Here is a 20,313-nt window from a genome sequence, read left to right on the forward strand (position 1 = left end):
AACATACCTAACCAGCATATGCTGTTTTTTTTCAACAGGGTATTACCTTTGACCTACACTTTCTTAGAAAACGAAATTCCATCCTTAAACATTTGAAAACATCTGAAGAAAGAGTGAAACAGATAAATCATATGAACACTTTAAAATTGTGTACAAACGATTTATGTAAGTATTTTTTCAGCTTTGAAATTAGCCCATGGAAGACAAAGGAGCCAGTTTATTTATTCCACCAATGCTTATAATGTCAGTTCCACCACAGAATAAATGGTGATTTCAGATGTGAAGCCTAGTAGAAATATTCAAGTCGGTTCTGAAAAAAATTACAGAATTTAAAAAAAAATTCTAAATAGTCTTCTGTAAAATAAGCACCAGACCTGTTGAGAAACACAATTTTGCTTCTTCATATAGGCCTACACACATGGTTAAATAACAAAAAAAAGCTTAAACTCAGTCCAAAAAAAGTCCACAGGGCTAAAATGCTCAAAGTTGAAGAAGCAACTATGAAGAATCTTTTTATATTATTTCAATAATCTCACTAGTTTAACAACCCTGCGAAAAAGGCATCAACAAGCCTAAGTACTAGACAGACATGCATGTAATGTTAAACAAATGACAGCAGTCATGTGTCTTACACATTACTCACAATAAGGTTAAAGCTGCAGTGTTATCTTGTTGTGTTAAATTGTATTTTTTCCCCCTGCTGACAGAATTTGAACAGTCCATACCATGGTTTTCTGTCTAATTTGCCAGAAGGATCATCAGAAGGATTGTTTTTGGAGTTATGTGAATGTGCCATATATTGGGTGGGTGATGGTCTGGTGATATAATTTTCATGATTCTCATTATCAACTTGTGCACTTAAAAGACTAAGACAATTATTGTTCTTTCTTTATAGGACCATCATGTGGAAATCAAGGAAACATCCACTTACAGGAAGTGCAAAGGCCAATAAGTACAATCTAGGCCACACAGATTGTAATTAATAACAGATAATTGTTTTTCAAATCATCAGCAACAGATTCTTTTTATTTCCTTTTATTTGACAACAATAAATACATTACATAAATTAAATCTCTCATATATATAAATAAATTCCTTCATATAAAAACTATAAATATATCCGTGTAAGAATAACTCTATACAGTATCACCTACCCAGTCTGAGCACATGATTTCACATTGGCATAAGCTGATATAATCACATGACACTTACATATTCATTCACACCATGCACTTAAAGCAGAATTAATCATCAAGCTATTCCTAAAGTCGTTGTATGAATATGATCATACATTTAAAACAACCAAAGCAGCCCTTCCTTTTAATTCACAGTGTAAAAGCAAGCAGTCAGACATAGAGTGCATTCATCAGATTCATGTTTTGATGTCCTTCATATTTCCACCACACAGTGACACACTGACGTCAGGCAGCATTAGAGTTCCAGCTCTGGCTGGAGGAGCTCATCTGAAGTAAAGCTGCTGTCTGGATAATAGAGGACATTAGTCTGACCATCGGCCTCTGGGTTTAAAGCATTGCATAATTTGCAGCAGAAATTGTGATTGGATTTAGATCTAGCTTTTTAACAGACCCTTTAGTTTACATAATCAGAAATTGAATCATCGTATTGTCATATCATATTTAAAGGTTATTTTGATAACAAACAGTGTTGGGGAAAGTTACTTTTAAAAGTAATGCATTACAATATTGCGTAACTTTGTAAAAAACTAACTAATTACGTTACTTAGTTACTTTTTATTGAAAGTAATGCGTTACGTTACTTTTTAAATCTGGGCAGGGCTTGCCTGCTTGCTTTTAATATAAAAAGTTCTATTTTTGGCAAACGTAAAAGCAAGCCCTTTCACACCAAAAGCCTCAGGCTGAAGGAAATATAAATTCACGTCTGTACAGTATACACAGAAGAAGAAAGTTCAACACCCTTCAGCAATAAAAAGAGAAGAAGACATGTTAGTTTATCTTGTGCAATTTTTGCTTATTAGTATGGTTGAATTGGATCACTGAAGGTTAGCAGCAAATTAGTTAATAAAATGGGATTAAATACATAAGGATATTTGTATTATTTAACATATTTAATTATTGCAGCTTTGAGTCATATTCTGAGTTGCTTTTAACTGTTTTAATTAATTTTGAGGAAAACTAAATCTGAATTTTTTTTTTGTGAGTGAGTGAGTGAGATGAATTAATGCATGTTCACATTGAACTACAGTAACATCTTCTGATTTCTCTCAACAAGGGGCCAGGAGAGCTTTCAATCAATAAATGGGAAAAAAAGTAACTGGCGTTACTGATTTGAAAAAGTAACTCAGATATTTTCTTGTAAATTAAAAAGTAATGCGTTACTTTACTAGTTACTTGAAAAAAGTAATCTGATTACGTAACTCGCGTTACTTGTACAACACTGATAACAAATAATGTTCAAATAGCTGAAATTGGTGCTAGATGATTCTAATGAATAAAACTGCAAAATAATGCTTACCATGCAACCAAGTTCAACACATTTCTTTGATGTCAGGACTAAGAGATTGGTCTGGTCCCTCCACTAAAGGCATGTGGTCCTTTGTAGATGTCTTTATTCTGATCTGACACACCATCAACAGGATGCCTTGTTGTTTTAAATCACACACACACACAAGATTATTAGATTCACAACTTCAGGCACATACGCTATCGTTCAAAAGTTTGAGGTCAGTAAGATGTCTCTTAATCTCACCAAGGATGCATTGATTTGATCAAATACATTACAGTAATACTAATACAGTTAAAACAGTAATGTTGTGAAATATTATTATTTAAAAGAACCGTTTTCCATGTGAATATAGTTTAAAATGTGATGTAATGCTGAATTTTCAGCATCATTACTCCAGTCTTCAGTGTCACATGATCCTTCAGAAATCATTCTAATATACTGATTTGATAATCAAAAAACATTTCTGATTTCTGTTGAAAACAGTTGTGCTGATTAATATTTTTGTTAAATACGTGTTGTTTTTTTCCAGGATATTTTAATGAACAAACAAACAGCATTTATTTGAAATATAAATCTTTTGTAACAAAATATGTTTGATTAATCCTTGCTGAATAAAAGTATTGATTTCTTAAAAATAATAATAATAATAATAATCGTACTGACCCAAACTTTTGGATAGTAGTGTGAACTGATTCATATACAATTTGCAGTTTATTTAATGTTCCTGATGTTAAAATCTCAGTTTAATATAATGCAGAATTTGAATATTTGGATGAACCAAACAAACATTTCTGCCGACTCCTCAAAGTGAATGTGAAACCCAGGATTGTGCTTGAGCTGAAGTCATTCTCTTACCCAGCAGCACCAGGATGCTGATAATTATGACAGCGATGGCAGTGACGTTCAGCTTTATTGCTGGGTTTCTGAGCACAGTGCAGTCTGCAGAAACATCACAGTCACACACATGAAGCGAGAGGGTCTGGGCTGAATGCTGGCCCCGGCTGTCAGAGATCTTAAGGGCGACTTCATGATCTCCTGCAGGTACAGCGCTCTCTTTGATCAGTCTCACAGATGTACCTGCGAGGAAAACGCAAATTACAGAGGAAACAGGTACATTTGGTTGCTATTACAATGTAAAACAAGATGATATTTTCTATTACCATAGTTAGACTGAAGCCTCCATTTCCCTTGGACGTCTCCAGTCAGTTCAAAGTGTAAAGGCGGGCTGTACAGGTCTGGATTGAAAGCTGTAACGTCAGCCGTCTCCTCGGACAGACACATGGCCAGTTTGTTGGTGTCCAGCATCGGTCCAGTCTCCTTTCTCTCCATTACACCCACTTGCTTCATCATCTTCTTGAATACTGAGGAGTTACCAGCATCTTTCTGAATAAACGGTGATTGGAAAGAACATTAATGTGGATCTGGACTTTCCTCAGTGGTAGTCTATTGTATATATAACCATCATCAAAAACAATTCAACCAGCATAACTCGACTGAAATAGCAACATCGGAAAGCTCTGAAGAGAGAAACAGGTTTACACTTTGTTTACTCACTGTTCTCTCAGTGAGATCTGGTGGATGGTTGTGTTTGCCGATGAGATTCAGTATCACTGTGCTTGTGCTGGAGAGCTGCATCTTCTCCCCATGATCCTTTGCTTCAACCAGAATAGTGTATTTTTGGGTCTCCTGCGTTGAAAAAGACGCAGCGAAGTTGAATACTATATCTGTGTCAGATGATCTTTGACCTTTTGATCTAAACAGCTAGCATGAATGCAAACTCCTAATACAATCGAATACAAAACGAGATAGGGATTTATTGTAAAATGTGGTAAATAGTTTTAACAGAATGAGATGAGTGCAAACGTTTGACTGGATAGTGTACCTGATTTACCAAAAATGTTTAAAAACAGTAAAAGACAAAATGTCAAATGGGGGGGGGGGGGTGTTTTGGAACGGCATTTATTATTTTCTGCATTCATTTTCAAGAAACATTTAAATTTAATAACTCTAATAATGTCATGTGGTATAACAATTACATTAAAAAAAGTTATAATATATTTACCTTGAATAAGTGTACACATCATCATTTTTAAAAGGGGCTTTTAATATATTTTAAGGTAAAATATTCATAAATATTACTTTTATTGACCTTAACACGCAATCACAATGGTCTGTAGAGGCCTTTTATTTTATTGTAGATCTTTTCTACAATAAAAATACATTTTTGATGATGTTTTTCAAATATCAATTACCAGTAAAGCAGTTTTGTTAAAAAAAAGAACAAACTACCTAATTTGTTTTTTTCCCCTTTTCAATAGTTTTATTTTTGTAATAGTTTAGTTTTTAGCCTTCTGCCCTAATTCATAGTTTCTAGTCTAGTCTAGTTTTGTCTTGCGATTACCTGCTACCTGATTATCTGCCTGTCTTAGAATTCTCTCGTCTTGTCGTTTGGACTATGTTTGCACCTTGCCTGGATTATTGCATATTTTGGATTACCCGTTTGCCTCGCCCTCTGGTTTACGTTTGCCGATCGAAGACCCACGCTTGCCCTAGGAATACTCTTTTGTCTTGCCTGTGTTGTACCAGTGTTGTTGTCTGACCCTTGCCTGTTTCATGACCATGCCTCTAAATAAAAGCCTTGCATATGGATCCGCAAACCTCACATCTCATTCGCCCCGTTACAATGCCCAAGATGTATTCTAATTATTGTGTGAATGTGTTTTTAATCCATTAATAGACCCACCCAGACAACACAAATGAACATCATGTCATTGCTCCATATTCAATACTGATAACACTATTCATTTGTCAATGGATGCATGAATGGATGTTGAAAATTGGCAGGAATTATAATGTTAAATAATACATTATATCTGCAGCATAACATTGACAAAATGACTTCAGGATGGAAAAACTGTGTATATGTTACCTCATAATCAAGGGATCCCTTTAAAGATATGGTTCCTGTCAGCTCTCCTTTTTTTTGCTGAATGAAGAACTGAGCTCTGGAGGTGGAGGGAGACACTGAGGCGACTCTCAAAGTAAACTGTGAGTTTGCTGTGCCAGGCTGGTCTCTGTCGGTTGCCAGCACTGTGACCAGAGGCTTACCTTTGGGTAAAACAATACAAAGAGGATCAGGTCAAATGTTGCTCATCACCTGGAAACCAACAGGTTTTGTATATTAGAGTCGGGACGGTACCTTGTGGTGTTAATTCATCTACTGTGATTTCATACAGGTCCGGATTAAAAACAGGAGCATGATCGTTAACATCCAGAATATCAATATCCACAGCAACTATTGTGTTTTCTTTAGAAAGTGTGATCTGCAAGTCAATAAAATAACAGTCAGTATTAACTAATAAAAATACTAATTTAACTTAGTCGCTGCTTATTGTAGGACTTACTCTCAGTCTCTTGTACTCCTCATAGTCAACTTTTCCATGAGCGTAAACTGATCCGTTGCTGTCAACAGAGAGAACCCCTTTGGGGTCCTTGTCGATGCCCTGTCCATGAATGGAGAATTCTTCGATAACTTTCTTTTCAATATTTAACTAAGAAAGGATGGAAACATTCAAAATGATTCATTTGATTCTGTGCTCATATAAAAAAATGATATTGCTTTCTTGTTTTCACGAACCTAAACTATCCATATTTTAAAAACTTCGGTTTTAGTTTAATCAGTTGATATTCTGCTATAAAGTGTCCGATTACTATAGAAAGGTTTCAGTATAACCTACATCTCCCAGTTTATATGGGAAAGGACCAGTGTGCTCCTCTTCCATGGACAGAGAATCCACAACCCAGGCTCGCTTTTTGCGTGTGTGTAATTTTGATGGGGTTGTACACTGAATACAGACACTCTGGAAAAGACAATATTAGACAAAGCATTGATCAGTTAAAAACTCAATAATAAATTTAGTTCATTTCAAGTTCTTACCTGTTAGCAATCATGTTCTGGAGGATACAATGCAACGGTAACACTTTATTTTAAGAACCCATTCTAACTATTAACTACTTGTTTATTAGCATGCATATGGTTGTTTATTAGTACTTATGAAGCACAAAAAATAATGCCTTATTCTGCATAACCATATTTTAGATCCCTTAATCCTACACTTAACAACTACCTTACTAACTATTAATAAGCAGGAAATTAGGAATTTATTGAGGCAAAAGTTGTGAGAATTGGTCCCCAAACTAAAAAGTGCAACCTATGCAGCTTGTTAGCAATAACAAGATTGTTTTTACAGTATTTTAATATGAATTATTTGCAAACATTTACTTTCCGAGAGGTACATTTTGCATTCCATTGTGCTTAATATAAATTCAACATTCATTGGATATCTGTCACTATTTGTCATTTCCAGTTTATAAAAATGATCTGCACACTTAATCTTGCCTGAATGTCATTACGTTTAATGAAAAAAATACTGTAAATATCCAATAATTCATGTGGAATATAGCACAAAAAACTCTGAACATTATAAAACTAGCCAGAATTAGTTATTTTAATAAACAATATTTGTTTTTACAAAATGAGTGAAATGTTTTTGTAACACTTTATTTGACAGTGTCCCCGTTACACGTTACTAGTACTTATTGCAGTATAAAAACAGTAAATTCTGCATTAATTACTTACAAGCAACTAACCCTAAACTGAACACTAACACTAAGAAAGTGCATGGTGTTGATTACTATCGCTCAGTTCTTGTAATTGTATAATTACACTGTAAAAAGGACACCTTAAAATAATGTGCAACACAAATTATGAAACTGATCAAAATAAATAAAATAATTTCTGCTACTTACTGCAACAAGGAAAACAATCACAACAGTCTTCATTTTAAGCAGCGAGAGGATCTTGGTTTTGTCTTGCTTTAGGTTTGCTTTGAAGCTCACGTGAAGCAAGCTGGCTCTTGCTTCTTTAAATAGCCAAAGGAGGATGATTTGACAACATTTCTCTGGAAACCCAATGAATCCGATTAATTTTTAACAGCTATTAGCACCCTATTGTCTGATGAGCTTTCTAAGGAAGGATGCATGAATGATTCTGGCAAGAGTCCAGACATTCTTAAACAGAACAGAAAACAAGTGGTATGACAGGCTTCTAAAACAGGTTCTGGTTTCAATTAAACTGAAAATAAAAAAAAATATGAATTATATGAATTACAACATATGCATGAACTTACATTGCACGTAGATTTAAAAAGACAGGCCTTCTGCTTGGTGTAGATAACAGTGTTTAATCGGTCGGGAGTGTGTTTTATGGAATGAGTTCAGCTTGTGTTTCCCTACAGCGTAACTTTTACAGGTCAGATATTTTATGAATCCATTTATATCCTTCCAAGCAAACAAACCCTACATATGCATGAACTTACATTGCACGTAGATTTAAAAAGACAGGCCTTCTGCTTGGTGTAGATAACAGTGTTTAATCGGTCGGGAGTGTGTTTTTTGTTGTATTCTATGGAATGAGTTCAACTTGTGTTTCCCTACAGCGTAACTTTTACAGGTCAGATATTTTATGAATCCATTTATATCCTTCCAAGCAAACAAACCCCACTTCCCATTACTGACTAAACACAACACACTACATCAAAGCTATACTCTCAGTAAAGGTTTGTAAAACAGACATACTGTAAATAAGCCATGAAAACATATGCATTAGGCCTCTCCATATTATGTAATGTGTTTAATGCAGCTCTATTGACTGCTGATTTTCATGTTTTAAGGTAAGCAGGTATCAGTATTTCCAAAGTTAGTTTTAAAATCATATTATCCTGTGATCTGCATCGAGGATTTCATTCGAATTGTGGCCAGCGGAAAACAAATTCAAATGTCTTTTTTTTCTCTGTTAAGTCGAACAACAGCATGCAACTAAGATAACACCAGCATTTGGCCATTTGTGATCAGCTATAGCTTTCTAAATATAGTGTAAGATCAGAGGCCTTTGGTGAAAGGAAAAGGGCATTTACAATAGTCAAAGGAGATGATCAGAAGATGTCTTTGACTTTGACTTTTCACCTATAGAGTACACTTTCAATGTTACAGAAGGGTTGGGTCTTAATTGTGCAAAATAAATATGCATAGGTCAATACCAAAAACATTTTGCTAGACCAAACCAACTTTGCTTTTTGGTTAACTAGATTATTTAAATAGGGAAGATGGGATTTATGGGATTTAATACCAGGTGTCGCAGTGTAATTCTATAACATTTTGCTCTCTAGTGAAAATCTGATTAGCTCAAGGCACTCAAAAAAAAAAAAAAATTTATCAATCAATCAACAAAGAAAGAAAGAAGAAATATGTCTCATGTGCAGGCAAGTAGCTTACATTCCGCTGTTGTTTTGACTTATTGAAAACAGTTGCTTTAAATAACATTACATACTGTAAGTTTGGCAATGACGATTGCTATTCATATCGTGTAAGATAAACTATTATAACTTGGCTGGGCTATTTATAGACAAACATACAAAGTAGTAATTAGTAAACATATACACTGGTAACATAAACAAAAAATGTTTTGTGAATCTAGTCAATGCACAAAAAATATATGAAAGCTTGTTTTTGCCACGGGATGAAAAACTGAAGTCACGCTTTATTTTAAGGACCAATTCTCACTATTAACTAGCATGCCTATTACTAGAATATGGGCTGTTTATTAGTAATTATGAAGCACATATTAATGCATTATTCTGCATGACCACATTTGAGATCCCTTAATCACTACCCCATACCTAAACTTAACAACTACCTTACTAACTATTAATAAGCAGCAAATTAGGAGTTTATTGAGGCAAAAATCATAGTTAATAGTTAGTTAATAGTGAGAATTGATGTGACCAAGAGTCAGAATTCTTATCTGTCTCTCAAAGAGATGGACTAGAATACTTTTGAGACCCTTCTGTTCCACAAAGTAACATTCACACAGCCCCCATTTCTAATCATTTTTTTTAAGAGGCCGGTGAAGCTACATAAGAAAATGACTGTTAGCAAAGTTATGCAGGGAATGACAGGCCAGAAACAGTCTATGACTCCAGTTGAGCAGAGGGACTTAAGTTTTACTGCGAAGTACTTTTTCTCTCACAATTCTGAGTTAATATCTCACAATTTCTGAATATTTTTTTTAAATCACAAATTAGAAAAACGTCAGAATTGCAAGATATAATCTTAGAATTGTGAGATATAAACTCTGAATTGTGAAATAAAATGTTTTTATTTTTTATTGTCTAGTGGAAACCAAAAAAAAAAAAAAAAGAAGGAAACTCAGAATTCTGAGAAAAAAGTCAGAATTATTATTATCATTTTATTCTGTAGCAGACACAAAAACAGAATGGCAAAATATAAACTCAGAATTGCGAGAAAAAAACAAAACAGAAAAGTGAGATATACACAATGGCAAGAAACAAGCTTCCATACGAATGTGATACTATGCAAACTAAAAGTTGTAGCCTGACCTGCTTTCCTGCATTTATGAAAATAACATAATCATGCACCGACTGATGACAGAAGTATGCAGTTTCCGGGGAAATGTATCTTCACATCACATGTCTAAAAGATAAATCATTAATATAGGCATAGTGACTCAGGGTGGGATAAAACAGGATAAGACACTTTTCAGAAGATGGATTTGTGATTTACTCGCTCATTATTTAAAGTTAGTTAATTTCTAACAATAAATAAATAAATAAATAATACTGTCTAGTAGTTACCATACATTTGATGAAGAACCTACATCACTTACTTAAAAAAATAAATAAAATAAAAATAAAATAAAGTATATATGGTCACACTTTAGTTTGGGGACCAATTCTCACGCGAGATTCAAACGCGAGTTTTGAGCAGTGTAGAGTAGCACTTGTTGTTTGTCATTTCTCCGATCACAAATGCAGACATGGTTTTATGTTTACGCGGCGCGATGCAACGCAATGCGTAAAAAGACAGTATAAGTCATTATAATCCGTAATTATGTCCCCACTGGATGCAACAAATGCCTCGTTTATAATGGGTTTTCATGTTTTTGAATCATCGCTCCGGCCGGGACACATCATCACAGTATGGTGAGGGGCGTAACATTTCCGTCTCACGCTTGAGGTATTCGGCCAATCACAACGCACTGGATAGCTGGCCAATCACAGCACACCTTGCTTTTCAGACCGATGAGCTTTGTAAAAATCTACGCGTTTCAGAAAGGCGGGGCATAGAGGAGAAACAATAATGTACAGTATGTGGAAAATAATGTGTTTTTTGAACCTTAAACCGCATAAACACATTTCATTACACCAAATACACCAAATAATGTTCTTTTTAGCAACATCATATGACCCCTTTAACGATTCGTTATCAATGCTATTTCAGAGCAATACTTGAAAATGACCACTAGGTGTCACCGTCTCGAATTGTTTCGAAGCCTCGGCACATTTGCTTCGACTGTTTTAGTGTTTCACGAAGCCTCGCTCTGCCCACCACTAATGTGAACCCAAGTGCAGTTTATTAAATCAAAAAGTGAGCAGAAAAACAATAAACAAAGGCTTGTCTTGGCTTGGCTTAACATAAACGTGAACATTAACATGAAATATGAAACTCACCATGGCAAACATGTGGGTTTAAATACTTAGACAAGGGGAACACATGACTATCACAACCAATGAACAACCATAACACATAACCACATGACAATGAACCAATGAGAACATGGCATAAGGCAACAAAGATGGCAAGGAACAAAATAACAAGATCACATGACAGCAGGGGTAACACATAACAGGAACCATGACTATGTTAAAAAAACAAACAAACAAACAAAATAAAAGACATGAAGACAATGAACATGAGACAAAACCCAATAAAAAAAAACCTTGATAATAAAAGGACTACTGCACTCCATTTCTATTGATATTTCCTATATGTACATATATTACATTTGCATATATGACATCGAGAACCCCTTCTCTGCCCCACTGATGTGGTCCAAAGGAATGCAGTGCACTACATTTGGCATCAGTTTAACTGTAATAGTTGCCGGCACCATCCCGCCTTTCAGGACTCCACTCTGGATTTTCATTCTGGGTTTACTATCATAAATGAAACTGGCCTCTGTGGACCAAGCATATCCGAGATCCACTGTTGCTTAGCATGGGGCAGCAAGGTGCCGTGTCTTTGTGGCACCTCCATGTAGAGGCACAACAGCAGTCTTGGTGCTGGAAAGGCTTTGTACTGTCAGGGGGAGGTTTACATACTTTGCTCCCCTTTTCGCCAAGGCTAGGCAGAAGCAGAAGCTGAATGCGAGAAGGTACTAAACAGGCTACACTACTGTAGACGCGTCATACCTCCCTGTGCAAAACACATAACCACACACATTTTTGCATTCCGCTATGTAAATATGAGCAAGACAGACTTGTTCGACCTTTTGCAGCATCTCACGCATGACATAAAAATGTGGCACTCAAATTCCATTCCACTGCTGGTGTCTTTTTTCAATGCAAAAATGCATTCTGTGCTCTGTGTCGTCAGACCATGTGAGAGACAGTTAAGAGTTCAACATGCTAAAGTCAAATTGTTTAAATCAGAATAATAAATATGATTAAGCAATAAACTACACTACAATCTTATTATTCCATACCTGGCATGGTTCAACTTACAGTAAATATGAATGTCAGACATTTACAAGTATATTGTCAATCAGTAATCAGTTGTTTTGTTGAGTCTTGGCAGTAAACAACTGATTTCCATTTCTTGTTAGACAGGCGGTGTCGTTCTTTAACACGAGCCACTCAGATTTCTGATCTATAAATGGTGAACGTCCTGATTTCGTCACATTCACAGGTGTCATGTCACCTGTTCAGCACAAGAGAGCAGAGTAGCCTGCTTTTTGACCACCTCATATCATGTATACCTATTTGTAATGTGTAATACAGTTGTTTTTGACCAAGTGTGTATTTTAAATAGCATGCATGTTTTAAATGTAACTTGAATATCATGAAAAGCACATCTTGATAGCAATCATGGAACATTCAACATTCAACAGCCAACAATACAACAATATAGCGGAGAAAATTGAGATGTAATACACACACACACACACACACACACACACACACACACATAAGTGCAAATATATTATATGGGCTACTGTTTTATATACAGCTATAAATACTATAACTTAACCCTAACCCTAACCCACATTATCCCTTGTGGAATATTGTATTTTTTTCAGTATTCTCCATTTCATTTTTTGTACATAATTTAATCAGAAACATGAATAGTAGATATTCCTCAGTTGCTCAACATCTCAAGTAATATTCCATGTTTTAGGATGCAAATGATTTATTCTTATCGCAGCTAATAGGCAACATACATAATTTAAATATAACTGACAATAGATGTTTGTCTCAATCTCTTCTTCTGGCCTAAAGTTCAACTTAAGTGCAAGTGACAAAACCCTGTAACACTTCCACACACAGTCATGTTGTTCTTCTGTTTACTCATTAAAGCTGTTCTTATTGAAACAGTACAACATAGGCTGAGTTTTTCCTTCTTTCATACTGTTACTATTTTCCCAAAATATTGCATCATACCCTGTGGTATTAAGGTAGAATGTAGCAATGGAACATTTCTCAACATCAATTCTTTAAATCAGTTTTGACTCATATTGTAGGAGACAGACCATCTGTAACCTTCTGTGAAAATGTGAGGGATCTGAAACAAAACACTCCCACTGATGGATTAGCGATTACAATTATCAGGTCTGAAACTGAAAGAGACTGAAACATGTTATGAGCAATTGGTGTGTCTAGACTTCATGTCATGGAAGTCTAAACTTCTGTGTTAGTCCACAAATGTATCTAAATAGATGGTTTAACTTTAATTCAGTAACAACTCAAAACATTTTTCGGTTGCACTTTAGAATACTGTTTCTTACTTACTGCGTAACAGTAAGCAATTACTGAAGAACTAATAGGTAATTCTTCATTAACACGTAAGTCACTACTGTTAACTACTAAGGAAGATGTGTTAACTAATCAGTATGTAATAGGATTTTATGATTGTGTTAAGTAACAGTTTGCTAATCAATAACTAATGAATTCTGTCATACCTCCTGAAGAACTAATATTAATTATCTACTAGTTAAGGTTCAAGAAAACTAACTAAGTAACTACTAATGAACAGTCATACACAATTACATTGAGTTGTGGTTCTGTCTTATAAACGTTATTAACAGTAGTAGTAGTATGAAAATGCAATATTAATAAATACAATACATTTTATAGAAATTTTTACCTGTGTGGTGAATAATTGTTTTGTGAGTGTGTTCTGTAAGAAATCAGCTTCAGAAAGGAACCCCACCCCCACTCTAGTGCCTTGCGATAGCCAACTTATTAGTTTTTATTTTTAGTTTATATTTCATATATGTATGTGTGCCTCCTCAACATATATCACATTACCATTAAGTAAATTCCTGTATGTAAGGCAACGACTGTGGGAAAGTGAAAATATGGTAACACTTCATTTTAGGGTCTCTTAACTAGTTGCTTATTAGCATGCATATTACTAGAATATTAGACATTTATTAGTACTAATTAAACACATATTAATGCCTTATTCTACATGACCTTATTCTACATCCCTAATGCTACCCAATACCTAAACTTAACAACTACCTTATTAACTATTAATAAGCAGCAAATTAGGAAGTTATTGAAGGAAAAGTCGTAGTTAATAGTGAATAAGTGTTCCCTATTTTAAAGTGCTGCCGAAAATACAGGGAACCCATTAGTAATTAATGTAGCGTCTGGACCAATCAGACACACCATTTTTCATTTGATTTAACAAATCAATTGTTCATTTAATAAAGAATTATTAGATACTTCTGCAAGAATTACTTAAAACCTGAAACAGTATTCTAAAGTGAAAATATAGGGAACCCATTAGCAATTAATAAGGAATTATTAGATAATTTAGCTGGAATTACTTAGAACCTGAACAGTATTCTAAAGTGAAGATTTAAGGAACCTATTAGTAATTAATACAGGATTAACACATAATTTTGACTCAAATCTTAAAAAGCTATTAAAGGAATCATCAACTTTGTAAAATACACAACACAAGGACTAGTTTACATGACATCTTCCTTTATTTCAGATGAGAGCATTTCTATATACAGCACTTTTTAAATTTGTTTTATTGGGGAAATATACAGTACAGATAAGCTTAACAGATTCAAATCAGAAGTTCCTCCAGATTTTCCTTATGCAAACAGAATTCTAACCAAGTTATACTTCTTTCTGCAATTATTAACTATATATACATATTTATACATACACCTGCATACACAAACATAACAATCCTATACTTGCGCATGCAGTCTAAGTATACACTGTACATGCAGATATATGCACATATTTTCTAACATAATATACAGAAAGTCCTAAAACAAAACAAGGCAATTCTCCACCTGCCCACCCGACCATTCACCTACCCACCCACCCAACTACCCTCACTCTGTCTGCCTGATACGCACCACATAGGGAGGAATACTGAAAAAAATAAATAAAACAAAACACCAGGGGTGGAATGGATCTTAGATCCAACTCAAATTAAGTCAACATCCGTCTCTTCCTAGTCTCCTCTGCCTTCATCCCCTAAATACCTTATAAAGGGATCCCAAGTTTTAGAAAACTATGTTCTCTTATTCTTTAGACAGAGCCGTATACACTCCAAATGTAGTGTATTTGTGAGTTCGTCAAGCCACAGCTGGAAAGGAGGTGGCAGTTTATTTTTCCAGAATGTTAAAATAAGCTTTCTGGCTGTTAAAAGTCCATAGGAAAGAAATCGTTGTTGAGAATTGGACAGGCAGAGCTCATGTCTTGAAACACCAAACACAATTAAAAACTCATCAGGTTCAATATGTTGTCTAGTAATTTCAGAAATTACATCGAAAATATTGCACCAAAAGCTTTGAAGACTGGGACATAATGCATAACTGTGAAGCAGGGTCGCCTCAGCCGTCCTGCATTTGTCACATTTTGGAGAGACACCTGAAAATATTCTAGATAATTTTGTCTTAGAGTAGTGTAGTCTATGCAAGATTTTGAACTGGATGAGGCAGCGTCTGGAGTTTATTGAACATCTATTAATCTCTTCCAGTCTATCCGCCCATTACTCATTGGAAATTTCTGGCCCTAATTCTTCCTCCCATAAACTTTTGATTGAAGATGTAGTAGGTAATTGGGAGGCCTGGAGAGTATTATAGATGCAGGAAATAATTTTCCCTTTACCAAAATATTCCTTAAGGCAGGTGTCAAGACATGAAGGGCTAATTGTTGCAAATCTGTTTAAGTAGGATTGTACATAGTTCCTGACTTGTTTAAATTTTTTAAATTAGCTGGAAAGGAGGTGGCAGTTTATTTTTCCAGAATGTTAAAATAAGCTTTCTGGCTGTTAAAAGTCCATAGGAAAGAAATCGTTGTTGAGAATTGGACAGGCAGAGCTCATGTCTTGAAACACCAAACACAATTAAAAACTCATCAGGTTCAATATGTTGTCTAGTAATTTCAGAAATTACATCGAAAATATTGCACCAAAAGCTTTGAAGACTGGGACATAATGCATAACTGTGAAGCAGGGTCGCCTCAGCCGTCCTGCATTTGTCACATTTTGGAGAGACACCTGAAAATATTCTAGATAATTTTGTCTTAGAGTAGTGTAGTCTATGCAAGATTTTGAACTGGATGAGGCAGCGTCTGGAGTTTATTGAACATCTATTAATCTCTTCCAGTCTATCCGCCCATTACTCATTGGAAATTTCTGGCCCTAATTCTTCCTCCCATAAACTTTTGATTGAAGATGTAGTAGGTAATTGGGAGGCCTGGAGAGTATTATAGATGCAGGAAATAATTTTCCCTTTACCAAAATATTCCTTAAGGCAGGTGTCAAGACATGAAGGGCTAATTGTTGCAAATCTGTTTAAGTAGGATTGTACATAGTTCCTGACTTGCAAGAACCTACAAAAATTACTTCTATGAAGTTTGTAGTTTTCCTGAATTTTTTCAAAGGAAATAAAGGTACCATCTTGAAACAGATCGCTTGCTGTGTGAATTCCTGCATCTCTCCATTGCTGAAAACCTTTATCTAGTATGGAAGGTATAAAAGAGGGGTTGTCAGCTATGGGAATTAGTAAAGGTTACGTCTTCACCCCAAAATGAGTTCTAATTTGTTTCCAAATACGAATAAAACTGTTAATGACAGGGCTGCTTCTGTAGATTTCTTTTTTACAGCTTGTTGGTGAAAGAATCACAGCCCCAAGATTGTACGGGGTACATTCATCTTGTACTAATCTGAGTCAAGTTGTCCGCTTTTATCGTTTAATATTATTGATATCATTCTGAGGTTAGCCGCCCAGTAATAGCAGCGGAAGTCTGGAAAGGCAAGACCTCCTACATTTCTAGATTTGGAGAGATGTAGTCGTTTAATTCTATGGTTTTTATAATTCCAAATAAAGGGTAAAATAATTGAATCTAGTTGCTTAAAAAAGGACTTGGAAAGAAATAGAGGGGTGTTTTGTAACAGATACAGTAGTTGCGGTAGAAAACCATCTTGATGGCATTTATTCTACCTATTAACGAAATAGGAAGAGTCCTCCAGAACTGAATATTTATTTTTAAATTTTTCTAAAAGGGGGGGGATAGTTGGCTACTCGTAGCAAGCTAAATTTCCTAGTTATAACAATCTTTAGCTATTTTAAACCGAACTGGGAAAATTTGAGAAAGATCTTTAAGCCCAACTGGCATGAGTTCGCTTTTGTTTAGATTAATTCTATAGCCTGAAATTGAGCCGTATTGTTCAATCACTTTTAAGATTACAGGGATACTAGACGCAGGTTTAGTCACATATAATAAGACATCGTCTGCATATAAAGAAATTTTATTTATAGTTGTTTTAGTACAGAGCCCATGAATTCTCTCGTCAGAGCGGATGGTTTCTGCTAGAGGCTCAATGGCCAGGGCAAAAAGAAGGGGAGAAAGTGGGCAACCTTGTCGAGTACCCCTAAATAAAGCAAAAGATGGTGATACAATTCTATTTGCGAGTATACGTGCCCTAGGGTTTTTATATAGAATTTTGAGCCAAGTGATGAATTTCTCTCCTACTTGGAATTTCTGTAGCAGAGTGAAGAGGTAAGGCCATTCTACTTGGTCAAAAGCCTTTTTGGCATCTAAGGACAAAATCACCAGATCGGATCGATTAGTCTGGGAAGAGTATAAAATATTAAACAAACGACGAAGATTATTAAAAGAACTACGACCTGAAACAAATCCGGTCTGATCAGGATTCACTAGTTTTCCTAAACGCGTATTGAGTCTAGTGGCTATGTCTTTGCTAAAAAGTTTTGGTCCACATTAATGAGAGATATTGGCCTATACCCCCCAACCTCCTCTGGATCTTTGCCCTTCTTAGGTAGGACTGTGATTACCGCTTCATTAAACGACTGAGGTAGTTGTCCCACCTCCAGAGCCTGGGAGAACATTCTAAGCATATAGGGTCCCAATAGATTGTTAAAAGCTGTATGTACCTCGCAAGGGATTCCGTCAGGGCCGGGTGATTTACCTCCTTTAAGTGACTTTATGGTGTTCTTTAATTCATCTAATGTTAAATCAGCTCCAAGAAATTCTCTATCCTCTTGGTCCAGCGTTGTTAGATTACAGCTGTTTAAAAAGGTCTCCATAGTGGAAGAATCATCAGTTATATTACTAGTGTACAATGATTCATAAAATTGTTTAAATCGATTGTTAATTTCTGTAGGAGATAATAAATAAGCCCTGAATTTTGATTTAATTCGATGGATTGTACGGTCACTTTCTAGCTTTCATAGCTGTCTAGATAATAGTTTGTGTGGCTTATTACCAAATTCGAAATATTGTTGTTTCATAAACGTTAAAGATCTTGAAAACTTTTCAGATATAATCTGATTGTATTGATATCTAAGATTTAATATTTTCTTGTGCAGTTCTAAAGAAGGTTTTGTAGCATTCTCTAATTTACTGAGCTGTCTTTCTAATGATTGTAAAGCCACTGTATTTTGTTTATTTTTTGCACCCTTAAAGGAGATAAAACAGCCCTGTAAATATGCTTTAAAGGTATCCCATTAAAGAGAAGGTGAAGTGTTCGGTTGATCATTAGTTCCAAAAAATAACTCTAGCTGTATACGCAAGTACTCACAGAATTTTGTGTCCTTTAATAAATAGGGGTCTGCCCGCCACAATGATTGAGTTGTTGCAATTTCTGGTAGTTTTAGAGCAAATGTAATTGGACTATGGTCTGAGATTAAAATATTATGATAGGTGGCGTTGAACTTAAAGGGAATTAACTTCATATCAACTAGAAAGTAGTCGATACGAGTATAAACGTTGTGGACCTGTGAATGAAAGGAGTAATCTCTCCCCGTTGGATTGGCTAGCCTCCATACATCACCAACATTAGAATTTTTTATATACATGTTAAGAAAGTCCCTTGATTTAGAGGGGGGAGCACGCTGAGCAGAGGATCTGTCTAAATATGGGTCCAGGACACAGTTAAAATCCCCCCCCTATAATTAAATTAGTAAGTGATATCTCAGGAATCCGGGAAAACACATTTTGAAAAAAGCGTGGATCATCAAAATTCGGTCCATAAATGTTAACTAATGTTATATGTGTTGAAAATATTTCTCCTGCAACTATGATGAATCGCCCCTCCTTATCTGCAATCGTAGCCCTATGTTTAAATGGGATCCTTTTTCTTATTAAAACAGCGGTACCCCGAGCCTTGGATGAGAACGAAGAGTGAAAAGATTGACCTATCCACCTGGCTCTTAGCTTGGAATGGGAGTCATTTTTAAAGTGTGTTTCTTGTAAGAATATTATATCAGTGTTCATAGATTTTAGATGAGACAACACTTTACTTCGTTTAACAGGATGGTTTAGACCTTTAACTTTCCAAGAAGAAAAAGTCAATGCTCCCACCCCGCTGTCAGGTGTCTTACTCTGAGCAGCAGCCATCCCAGTTATTGCGTTGGTTACCTCCCCCCACCGCGGAACGCACCCACAGACAGAACCCTATTAGACATCCCCTCCCACAATCCCTTATCACAAAAAAATTAAAATGAGAAAACAGAACAGAAACGTACCTGAGAACAAAATTAGAATTTTACCAAGAAACAGTAAACTTGACTGTAAAAAAACAGCCCACCTGGTGTTAGCTGACTAGCAGGAGCCCAATGGACAGTTCCTATTGATGTAATGGATGTCCATCTGTACACACAGGCAGCTCAGTCTTTACTAATTCGAGCCGCGAAGCATATAAACATTGAATATAATACAAATCACGTCGAGAAAAATAAATAAAAATTTAGCGCATAATTATAATTGTCCGATCAGCGTTCCAACCCAGTCTAGTAGACTTTATAAAGTTCCATAAGGTGATTATGATGTCGACACGTTCCCCTCACCAAAGTGCTGCTCTGCGAATGTGATCACCTTTAGCGGATCCGTGAAGTATATTTCTTCTCCGTTGTGTGTGACCCGTAACTTCGCTGGGTACAGAAATCCGAAGCAGACCCCTGGACGATCTCGAAGTAGGTCTTTAGCTCTGTTAAAACGGGCACGCTGTTTCAGTATGGCAGCTGGGAGATCAGGGAATATCAGGAGTTTCTCTCCGTTGTAAATGATGGGCTTGACCTGAGCCGCTTTTCGGATGATGTCCTGCCAATCGTGAAAGTAGTGCATCTTAACAATGAAGGCCCGGGGATATGACGTGTTGTCGGAGCGTTTTCTCAAAGATCTGTGAGCGTGGTCG

At 35.7% G+C, this 20,313-nt stretch overlaps 1 protein-coding gene across 1 annotated transcript; it reads right to left on the bottom strand.

Annotated features, from left to right (window-relative positions):
* Nucleotides 1-1,927: 1,927 nt before the first annotated feature.
* On the bottom strand, nucleotides 1,928-20,243 carry LOC107565961 (protocadherin Fat 2-like). Its single transcript, XM_016251308.1, has 10 exons — nucleotides 20,076-20,243; nucleotides 17,912-17,995; nucleotides 6,222-6,344; nucleotides 5,889-6,035; nucleotides 5,684-5,807; nucleotides 5,414-5,592; nucleotides 4,039-4,170; nucleotides 3,645-3,867; nucleotides 3,340-3,561; nucleotides 1,928-1,935 (listed from the first exon to the last, which is right to left on the bottom strand). Exons 1-10 carry the CDS (start codon nucleotides 20,241-20,243, stop codon nucleotides 1,928-1,930), a joined length of 1,410 nt encoding a protein of 469 aa, XP_016106794.1.
* Between the last annotated feature and the right edge of the window lie 70 nt (nucleotides 20,244-20,313).

Source organism: Sinocyclocheilus grahami, unplaced genomic scaffold (assembly GCF_001515645.1).
Source record: "Sinocyclocheilus grahami isolate Dianchi unplaced genomic scaffold, SAMN03320097.WGS_v1.1 scaffold1037.1, whole genome shotgun sequence".
In the NCBI taxonomy this organism is placed as follows: domain Eukaryota; kingdom Metazoa; phylum Chordata; class Actinopteri; order Cypriniformes; family Cyprinidae; genus Sinocyclocheilus; species Sinocyclocheilus grahami.

Coding starts and splice junctions, on each gene's coding strand:
- LOC107565961 (XM_016251308.1), bottom strand. CDS start 20,243: ATGCACTACTTTCACGATTGGCAGGACATCATCCGAAAAGCGGCTCAG. Junction 6,036..6,221: donor TCCCATATAAACTGGGAGAT/GTAGGTTATACT, acceptor ATCCTTTCTTAG/TTAAATATTGAAAAGAAAGT. Junction 4,171..5,413: donor AGGGATCCCTTGATTATGAG/GTAACATATACA, acceptor TTTTCAACGCAG/GAGACCCAAAAATACACTAT.